Genomic DNA, 12514 nt, shown 5'->3' with positions numbered 1-12514 from the left:
ACTGCATCAACTGAGTCCAAAATGAAGACACAGAAACTGACAGCTACTTTATTTACCATGGGTATGTAGTACACTGAATTTCATTCTGTGTTCATGTTTCTAACTCATTTTTTACTATTTGCTAACTTCATGCCAACTCGTGTATTAATCCTGAATTAAAATATTAACAACCAAAAAGGTAAGATGGTGACAAAATAGACCATATACATTTGGATAATGTAATTAGAATAATGCGCAATGATGTACATGTTGTATGCATATGATGTTACAATGCTTATGATTTTTTCTAAATATGTTTATTTTTACATTTCATGGGGGCAATTTTACATTTTGCCAAGGCTACTTTACTGTCAAATGTCTCCCCTCGATTTGATAGCTTTACTAAAGATTTTAGTCCTTAGTCCTTAATGGGGAAATCTGGGATTCAAACAACAACAATGCGGACACCCCATCACTTTAGTAAACGTAATCACTCTCAAATTCATAGATGTAGCTATGGATGCAAGGACTGACCATCCATGATATCAAAATGATGATATATGGTTTCCAAAATATAAAAAAGGAAAATGACTCAATTGTAAGCGGTAAACATTATCACACTGCTGTAACCTCTATTACTTGAATTATATTACCACACTACTGTAATGAAAAATGTACCCTCTTTTCAACAACAACAAAAATAGAACTCAGGTGTGGTAATCTCAATAAGGTATTATAGTTAATATTATGAACAATCAAGGGACTAATGTAGCTATAAATTATAATTGTATATATTACATAATAAAGATGTCAAAAACTGCACCATGATGATGAAGGGAAATCTTGGAAATGTTGATATTGTGCGCAATAAACATATTAACCATTCATCTCATAAACCAGTGTTTTTATGCTGGAATATCCATGGAGTTCTGACCACAACTGCAGCTCCTACGACAATAACTGCAGCTCCTACGACAATAACTGCAGCACCTACGACAATAACTGCAGCACCTACGACAATAACTGCAGCACCTACGACAACCACTACAACTGCAGCACCTACGACAACCACTACAACTGCAGCACCTACGACAACCACTACAACTGCAGCACCTACGACAACCACTACAACTGCAGCACCTACGACAACCACTACAACTGCAGCACCTACGACAACCACTACAACTGCAGCACCTACGACAACCACCACAACTGCAGCACCGACGACAACCACTACAACTGCAGCACCTACGACAACCACTACAACTGCAGCACCTACGACAACCACTACAACTGCAGCACCTACGACAACCACTACAACTGCAGCACCTACGACAACCATTACAACTGCAGCACCGACGACAACCACCACAACTGCAGCACCGACGACAACCACCACAACTGCAGCTCCGACGACAACCACTACAACTGCAGCACCTACGACAACCACTACAACTGCAGCACCTACGACAACCACTACAACTGCAGCACCTACGACAACCACTACAACTGCAGCACCTACGACAACCACTACAACACCTACGACAACCACTACAACTGCAGCACCTATGACCACCACAACTGTACCTCCCACGACAACAACAACTGTACCTCCCACGACAACCACAACTGTACCTCCCACGACAACCACAACGGTACCTCCCACGACAACCACAACTGTACCTCCCACGACAACCACAACTGTACCTCCCACGACAACCACAACTGTACCTCCTACGACAACCACAACTGTACCTCCTATGACAACCACAACTGCAGCACCTACTACGACAACCACAACTGTACCTCCTACGACAACCACAACTGTACCTCCTACGACAACCACAACTGTAGCTCCTACGACCCCCACAACTGTAGCTCCTACGACCCCCACAACAACTGTAGCTCCTACGACCCCCACAACTGCAGCACTTACAACGACAACTGTAGCTCCTACGACCACAACTGCAGCACCTACTACGACAACCACAACTGCACCTCCTACGACAACCACAACTGCACCTCCTACGACAACCACAACTGCAGCTCCAACTACAACAACTGTACCTCCTACGACAACCACAACTGCAGCTCCAACTACGACAACTGTAGCTCCTACGACCCCCACAACTGCAGCACCTACTACGACAACTACAACCGAAACTGCTACGACAACCACGACTTCAGCGCCTACTACGACAACTACAACACCTACTACGACAACCACAACTGCAGCTCCAACTACAACAACTGTACCTCCTACGACAACCACAACTGCAGCTCCATCTACAACAACTGTAGCTCCAACGACCACCACAACTGCAGCACCTACTACGACAACTACAACACCTACTACGACAACCACAGCACCTACTACGACAACCACAACTGAAGCTCCTACGACAACCACAACTGCAGCACCTACTACGACAACTACAACACCTACTACGACAACCACAACATCTACTACGACAACCACAACACCTACTACGACAACCACAACACCTACTACCATAACCACAACTGTAGCTCCTACGACAACCACAACTGCAGCTCCTACGACAACCACAACTGCAGCTCCAACTACAACAACTGTAGCTCCTACGACCACCACAACTGCAGCACCTACTACGACAACTGCAGCACCTACTACGACAACTACAACACCTACTTCGACAACCACAGCACCTACTACGACAACCACAACTGTACCTCCTACGACAACCACTACAACTGCAGCTCCAACTACAACAACTGTAGCTCCTACGACCACCACAACTGCAGCACCTACAACGACAACTACAGCACCTACTACGACAACCACAGCACCTACTACGACAACCACAACTGTACCTCCTACGACAACCACTACAACTGCAGCTCCAACTACAACAACTGTAGCTCGTACGACCACCACAACTGCAGCACCTACTACGACAACTACAACACCTACTACGACAACCACAACACCTACTACGACAACCACAACTGTACCTCCTACGACAACCACAACTGTACCTCCTACGACAACCACAACAGTGCCTCCTACGACAACCACAACTGCAGCTCCAACTACAACAACTGTAGCTCCTACGACCACAACTGCAGCACCTACTACGACAACTACAACCGAAACTGCTACGACAACCATGACTTCAGCGCCTACTACGACAACTACAACACCTACAATACCTACTACGACAACCACAACTGTAGCTCCTACGACCACCACAACTGCAGCACCTACTACGACAACTACAACACCTACTACGACAACCACAGCACCTACTACGACAACCGCAACACCTACTATGACAACCACAACTGCAGCTCCTACGACAACCACAACTGCAGCTCCTACGACAACCACAACTGCAGCTCCTACGACCACCACAACTGCAGCACCTACTACGACAACTACAACACCTACTACGACAACCACAGCACCTACTACGACAACCACAACTGTACATCCTACGACAACCACTACAACTGCAGCTCCAACTACAACAACTGTAGCTCCTACGACCACCACAACTGCAGCACCTCCTACGACAACTACAGCACCTACTACGACAACCACAGCACCTACTACGACAACCACAACTGTACCTCCTACGACAACTACTACAACTGCAGCTCCAACTACAACAACTGTAGCTCCTACGACCACCACAACTGCAGCACCTACTACGACAACTACAACACCTACAACGACAACCACAACACCTACTACGACAACCACAACTGTACCTCCTATGACCACAACTGCAGCACCTACTACGACAACTACAACCGAAACTGCTACGACAACCACAACTTCAGCGCCTACTACGACAACTACAACACCTACTACGACAACCACAACACCTACTACGACAACCACAACTGTACCTCCTACGACAACCACAACTGTACCTCCTACGACAACCACAACAGTGACTCCTACGACAACCACAACTGCAGCTCCAACTACAACAACTGTAGCTCCTACGACCACAACTGCAGCACCTACTACGACAACTACAACCGAAACTGCTACGACAACCACGACTTCAGCGCCTACTACGACAACTACAACACCTACAATACCTACTACGACAACCACAACTGTAGCTCCTACGACCACCACAACTGCAGCACCTACTACGACAACTACAACACCTACTACGACAACCACAGCACCTACTACGACAACCGCAACACCTACTATGACAACCACAACTGCAGCTCCTACGACAACCACAACTGCAGCTCCTACGACAACCACAACTGCAGCTCCTACGACAACCACAACTGCAGCTCCTACGACCACCACAACTGCAGCACCTACTACGACAACTACAACACCTACTACGACAACCACAGCACCTACTACGACAACCACAACTGTACATCCTACGACAACCACTACAACTGCAGCTCCAACTACAACAACTGTAGCTCCTACGACCACCACAACTGCAGCACCTCCTACGACAACTACAGCACCTACTACGACAACCACAGCACCTACTACGACAACCACAACTGTACCTCCTACGACAACTACTACAACTGCAGCTCCAACTACAACAACTGTAGCTCCTACGACCACCACAACTGCAGCACCTACTACGACAACTACAACACCTACAACGACAACCACAACACCTACTACGACAACCACAACTGTACCTCCTATGACCACAACTGCAGCACCTACTACGACAACTACAACCGAAACTGCTACGACAACCACAACTTCAGCGCCTACTACGACAACTACAACACCTACAATACCTACTACGACAACCACAACTGTAGCTCCTACGACCACCACAACTGCAGCACCTACTACGACAACTACAACACCTACTACGACAACCACAGCACCTACTACGACAACCACAACACCTACTACGACAACCACAACTGCAGCTCCTACGACAACCACAACTGCAGCACCTACGACAACCACAACTGCAGCTCCTACGACAACCGCAACTGCAGCACCTACTACGACAACTACAGCACCTAATACGACAACCACAGAACCTACTACGTCAACCACAACTGTACCTCCTACGACAACCACTACAACTGCAGCTCCAACTACAACAACTGTAGCTCCTACGACCACAACAACTGCAGCACCTACTACGACAACTACAACACCTACTACGACAACCACAACTGTACCTCCTACGACAACCACAACTGTACCTCCTACGACAACCACAACTGTACCTCCTACGACAACCACAACTGTACCTCCTACGACAACCACAACTGTACCTCCTACGACAACCACAACTGTACCTCCTACGACAACCACAACTGCAGCTCCAACTACAACTGTAGCTCCTACGACCCCCACAACTGCAGCACTTACAACGACAACTGTAGCTCCTACGACCACAACTGCAGCACCTACTACGACAACTACAACCGAAACTGCTACGACAACCAAGACTTCAGCGCCTACTACGACAACTACAACAACCAAAACACCTACTACGACAACCACAACTGCAGCTCCTACGACAACCACAACTGCAGCTCCTACGACAACCACAACTGCAGCTCCTACGACAACCACAACTGCAGCACCTACTACGACAACTACAGCACCTTCTACGACAACCACAGCACCTACTACGTCAACCACAACTGTACCTCCTACGACAACCACTACAACTGCAGCTCCAACTACAACAACTGTAGCTCCTACGACCACCACAACTGCAGCACCTACTACGACAACTACAACACCTACTACGACAACCACAACTGTACCTCCTATGACAACCACAACTGTACCTCCTACGACAACCACAACTGTACCTCCTACGACAACCACAACTGTACCTCCTACGACAACCACAACTGTACCTTCTACGACAACCACAACTGTACCTCCTACGACAACCACAACTGTACCTCCTACAACAACCACAACTGTACCTCCTACGACAACCACAACTGCAGCTCCAACTACAACTGTAGCTCCTACGACCCCCACAACTGCAGCACTTACAACGACAACTGTAGCTCCTACGACCACAACTGCAGCACCTACTATGACAACTACAACCGAAACTGCTACGACAACCACGACTTCAGCGCCTACTACGACAACTACAACACCTACAATACCTACTACGACAACCACAACTGTAGCTCCTACGACCACCACAACTGCAGCACCTACTACGACAACTACAACACCTACTACGACAACCACAACACCTACTACGACAACCACAACTGCAGCTCCTACGACAACCACAACTGCAGCTCCTACGACAACCACAACTGCAGCTCCTTCGACAACCACAACTGCAGCTCCCACGACAACCACATCTGCAGCTCCTACGACAACCACAACTGCAGCTCCAACTACTACAACTGTAGCTCCTACGACCACAACAACTGCAGCACCTACTACGACAACTACAACACCTACTACGACAACCACAGCACCTACTACGACAACCACAACTGTACCTCCTACGACAACCACTACAACAGCAGCTCCAACTACAACAACTGTAGCTTCTACGACCACCACAGCTGCAGCACCTACTACGACAACTACAGCACCTACTACGACAACCACAGCACCTACTACGACAACCACAACTGTACCTCCTACGACAACCACTACAACTGCAGCTCCAACTACAACAACTGTAGCTCCTACGACCACCACAACTGCAGCACCTACTACGACAACTACAACACCTACTACGACAACCACAGCACCTACTACGACAACCACAACTGTACCTCCTACGACAACCACTACAACTGCAGCTCCAACTACAACAACTGTAGCTCCTACGACCACCACACCTGCAGCACCTACTACGACAACTACAACACCTACTACGACAACCACAACACCTGCTACGACTGTACCTCCTTCAACAACCACAACTGTACCTCCTACGACAACCACAACTGTACCTCCTACGACATCCACAACTGTACCTCCTACGACAACCACAACTGTACCTCCTACGACAACCACAACTGTACCTCCTACGACAACCACAACTGTACCTCCTACGACAACCACAACTGTACCTCCTACGACAACCACAACTGTACCTCCTACGACAACCACAACTGTACCTCCTACGACAACCACAACTGTAGCTCCTACGACCACCACAACTGTAGCTCCTACGACCCCCACAACTGTAGCTCCTACGACCCCCACAACAACTGTAGCTCCTACGACCCCCACAACAACTGTAGCTCCTACGACCCCCACAACTGCAGCACTTACAACGACAACTGTAGCTCCTACGACCACAACTGCAGCAACTACTACGACAACTACAGCACCTACTACGACAACCACAGCACCTACTACGACAACCACAACTGTACCTCCTACGACAACCACTACAACTGCAGCTCCAACTACAACAACTGTAGCTCCTATGACCACAACAACTGCAGCACCTACTACGACAACTACAACACCTACCACAACACCTGCTACGACTGTACCTCCTACAACAACCACAACTGTACCTCCTACGACAACCACAACTGTACCTCCTACGACATCCACAACTGCAGCTCCAACTACAACAACTGTAGCTCCTACTACCCCCACAACTGCAGCACTTACAACGACAACTGTAGCTCCTACGACCACAACTGCAGCACCTACTACTACAACTACATCCGAAACTGCTACGACAACCACGACTTCAGCGTCTACTACGACAACTACAACACCTACAATAGCTACTACGACAACCACAACTGTAGCTCCTACGACCACCACAACTGCAGCACCTACTACGACAACTACAAAACCTACTACGACAACCACAACTGTAGCTCCTACGACCACCACAACTGCAGCTCCTACGACAACCACAACTGCAGCTCCTACGACAACCACAACTGCAGCTCCAACTACAACAACTGTAGCTCCTACCACCACCACAACTGCAGCTCCTATGACAACCACAACTGCAGCTCCTATGACAACCACAACTGCAGCTCCTAAGACAACCACAACTGCAGCTCCTACGACAACCACAACTGCAGCTCCTACGACAACCACAACTGCAGCTCCAACTACAACAACTGTAGCTCCTACGACCACCACAACTGCAGCACCTACTACGACAACTACAACACCTACTACGACAACCACAGCACCTAATACGACAACCACAACTGTACCTCCTACGACAACCACTAAAACTGCAGCTCCAACTACAACAACTGTAGCTCCTACGACCACCACAACTGCAGCACCTACAACGACAACTAAAGCACCTACTACGACAACCACAGCACCTACTACGACAACCACAACTGTACCTCCTACGACAACCACTACAACTGCAGCTCCAACTACAACAACTGTAGCTCCTATGACCACAACAACTGCAGCACCTACTACGACAACTACAACACCTACCACGACAACCACAACTGTACCTCCTACGACAACCACAACTGCACCTCCTACGACAACCACAACTGCAGCTCCACCTACAACAACTGTAGCTCCTACGACCCCCACAACTGCAGCACCTACAACGACAACTGTAGCTCCTACGACCACAATTGCAGCACCTACTACGACAACTACAACCGAAACTGCTACAACAACCACGACTGCAGCTCTAACTACAACAACTGTAGCTCCTACAGCACCTACAGCTCCTGCAGCACCTCCTACGACAACTACAACACCTACTACGACAACCACAGCACCTACTATGACAACCACAACTGTAGCTCCTACGACTACCACACCTGCAGCACCTACTACGACAACCACAACACCTACCACGACAACCACAACTGTACCTCCTACGACAACCACAACTGTACCTCCTACGACAACCACAACTGCAGCTCCAACTACAACAACTGTAGCTCCTACGACCCCCACAACTGCAGCACCTACAACGACAACTGTAGCTCCTACGACAACCACAACTGCAGCTCCAACTACAACAACTGTAGCTCCTACGACCACCACAACTGCAGCACATACTATGACAACCACAACCGAAGCTGCTACGACAACCACGACTTCAGCACCTACTACGACAACTACAACACCTGCAATACCTACTACGACAACCACAACACCTACTATGACAACCACAACTGTAGCTCCTACGACAACTGCAGCTCCAACTACAACAACTGTAGCTCCTACGACCACCACAACTGCAGCTCCAACTACAACAACTGTAGCTCCTACGACCACCACAACTGCAGCACATACTATGACAACCACAACCGAAGCTGCTACGACAACCACGACTTCAGCACCTACTACGACAACTACAACACCTGCAACACCTACTACGACAACCACAGCACCTACTACGACAACCACAACTGTAGCTTCTTTGACCACTACAAACGCAGCACCTACTTCAACAAGTACAACTGAAGCTCCTACGATAACCACAACTCCAACACCTACTACGACAACTACAACACCTACTACGACAACCACAACACCTACTACGACAACCACAACTGCAGCTCCAACTTCGACAACTGTGGCTCCTACGACCACCCCAACTGCAGCACCTACTACGACAACCACAACTCCAACTTTGACAACCACAGCACCTACTACGACAACCACAACTGTAGCTTCTATGACCACTACAAACGCAGCACCTACTTCAACAAGTACAACTGAAGCTCCTACGATAACCACAACTCCAACACCTACTACGACAACTACAACACCTACTACGACAACCACAACACCTACTACGACAACCACAACTGCATCTCCAACCTCGACAACTGTAGCTCCAACGACCCCCACAACTGCAGCCCCTACAACGACAACTGTAGCTCCTATGACCACTACAACTGCAGCACCTACTTCGACAACTACAACTGCAGCACCTACTACGACAACTACAACCGAAACTGCTACGACAACCACAACTGTAGCTCCTACGACAACCACAACTGCAGCTCCAACATCTGTAGCTCCTATGACCACTACAACTGCATCACCTACTTCAACAACTACAAATGCAGTGAATACAACAACCACAACTGCAGCTCCTACTACAACAACTTTAGATCTTTCGACCACAACAACAGCAGCACCTACAACGACAACTACAAACGCAGTTCCTACAGCAACCACAACTGCAGCTCCTACTACAACAATTTTAGATCTTTCGACCACAACAGCAGCAGCACCTACAACGACAACTGAAGCTCCTACGATAACCACAACACCTCCTACGACCATTACAACAGCAGCACCTATAACAACTTTAGCTTCTTCGAAAACAACTATATATCCTACTACCACTACAACTGCAGCAACTACTTCGACAATCACTACAGCTCCAGCTACAACATCTTTAGCTCCTACGACCACTACAACTGCAGAACCAACTTCGACAATCACTACAGCTCCAGCTACAACATCTTTAGCTCCTACGACCACTACAACTGCAGAATCTACTTCAACAACCACTGCAGAATCTACTTCAACAACCACTGCAGCTCCGACTTCAAAAACCACTGCAGCTCCTACTTTAACTACAACTGCAGCTCCTACAACTGCAGCTCCAACAACTGCAGCTCCAACAACTGCCACTGCAGCTCCTACAACTGCAACTGCAGCTCCTACAGCTGCAACTGCAGCTCCTACAGCTGCAGCTCCTACAGCTGCAGCTCCTACAGCTGCAGCTCCTACAGCTGCAACTGCAGCTCCTACAACTGCAACTGCCGCTCCTACAACTGCAGCTCCTACAACTGCAACTGCAGCTCCTACAACTGCAACTGCAGCTCCTACAACTGCAGCTCCTACAACTGCAGCTGATAATGCTACTCTAATTACAACAGCTATAGCTCCTACAACCACTACAATGGCAGCTCCTTCAACAACCACAACTCCAGCTCCTTCGACAACCACAACAAAAGCTGCTACAAAAACCACAACAGCAGCACCCACAATGACAACTGTAGAAGCAACCACACCCCCTCCTACTCTGTTGCTGACCACTCCTTTCAATACCACAAGTGGAGGTTTTCCTGGCTGGGCTCTGGCCATTATCATCCCTTGTGGCATCGCTATCATTTTGGTACCTCTATGGATCCTGCTATGTGTACGTATAGTCTTGTGTTCACTTGTGTACTGTGTATACTGTTTACATATTTATTTAAAAAATATGCTACATTTCTGCAATGATTTAATTTGACATGTGAATCATACTTCTCCATCTTGTTTTGCAGTGCATTTTATGTGGAGGATGTGCAGCTATAAGGAGACGCTGGCACAGACGCAGATCTTACAATGTACAGTACACCAGAAGAAACGGTCTCTTCTGAGGTGACAATGCTAACATCTGTGGCCAATTGTCATCACAAGAACAGCCAATCATCTATATCTGCTAATCACGGCACTTTAATGCATGGAAAATCAGTTGACTACACAGGACTGCATCTGAGAAGATCAAGTGAAAATTGATAATAAGCTTAAAAGGCCATATGTTTTTTGTGCAATGTACTACTTTTTATATTATGCATCTGATTGTTAATCAAAGTTACAGCTGAGCTGAACAAAGTATGTTTATATATTTATTAGTCATGTCATTTGTGGTTTCAAGCTGTGCTGTCCACTGACTAAAACGGTTGATCATCTATTTATTTTATTTATAATAAGCTTCATTCCAATAATTATTTTTTGTTTGTTATTTCCTCTCTTGATTAACTATGAAGTAATTTATTTTGAACTGCAATACAGTACTTGTTTCTTCAACTTACAGTTTGCCAAATGTAATGAAGAAAAAGGGTGATTATAGACAGCACATCTACACATCAAATGTAGTCAAAATTGTCCGACCTGGCACCTTAATATATGCAAACCTTATTAAAGACACAATTAATTCAAAAAACATGCTTTTTTTATATTTTGTATTCAGTGCCCTCAGAATGTATTCACACCCCTTGACATACAAATTGTGTTACAGCCTGAATTTGAAATGGATTAAATTGAGATTTTGTGACAAATGTCCTACACACAATACTCCATACTGTCAAAGTGGTATTATGTTTTTAGATTTTTTTTACAAATTAATTTAAAAAGTAAATAAGTATTCAACCCCTTTGTTATGGCAAGCTTACATAAGAAGTCACATAATAAGTTACATGGACACACTGTGTTCAAAAATAGTATTTAACATGATTTTGGAATGACTTCCTGTCACGACTTCCACCGAAGGTGACTCCTCTCCCTGTTCGGGCGGCGCTTGGTGGTCGCCGACCTACTAGCTGCCACCGATCCCTTTTCCATTTGGTTTTGTCTGTCTTGTGTTCACCTGTGTATAGTTTATTTAATCTCGCCCTACACGCTAGGTTTTGTGCGGGATTGTTTGCATTACTGTCGTTAGTTTGGGAAGTGTTTTTTTTAAAACTTTTAAGCAGGTTTATTTTCACGGGACTGTTTTGCCCACACGTTAGTTTAGCAGAGGAGTGTTACCTCCGATTTGTTTACTAGACTGCGTTCCTGTGTTCTTGT

At 47.0% G+C, this 12514-nt stretch overlaps 1 protein-coding gene across 1 annotated transcript; it reads left to right on the top strand.

Moving 5' to 3' along the window:
* The first annotated feature begins 3128 nt into the window (after positions 1–3128).
* LOC139372339 (probable serine/threonine-protein kinase clkA) lies at positions 3129–10816 on the top strand. The gene is made up of 12 exons (XM_071112058.1): positions 3129–3139; positions 3946–4253; positions 5521–5620; positions 5950–6137; positions 6535–6605; positions 6823–6878; positions 7171–7745; positions 8200–8309; positions 8527–8543; positions 9160–9396; positions 9502–9654; positions 10246–10816. Exons 1-12 carry the CDS (start codon positions 3129–3131, stop codon positions 10814–10816), a joined length of 2397 nt encoding a protein of 798 aa, XP_070968159.1.
* The last annotated feature ends 1698 nt before the right edge of the window (positions 10817–12514 follow it).

The sequence above is a fragment of the Oncorhynchus clarkii genome, chromosome 18 (genome assembly GCF_045791955.1).
Source record: "Oncorhynchus clarkii lewisi isolate Uvic-CL-2024 chromosome 18, UVic_Ocla_1.0, whole genome shotgun sequence".
In the NCBI taxonomy this organism is placed as follows: domain Eukaryota; kingdom Metazoa; phylum Chordata; class Actinopteri; order Salmoniformes; family Salmonidae; genus Oncorhynchus; species Oncorhynchus clarkii.
This window is presented reverse-complemented; position numbering and strand designations above follow the sequence as displayed.

Coding starts and splice junctions, on each gene's coding strand:
- LOC139372339 (XM_071112058.1), top strand. Junction 5,621..5,949: donor ACAACCACAGCACCTACTAC/GTCAACCACAAC, acceptor CCACAACTGCAG/CTCCAACTACAACTGTAGCT. Junction 9,655..10,245: donor CGCAGCACCTACTTCAACAA/GTACAACTGAAG, acceptor CCATTACAACAG/CAGCACCTATAACAACTTTA.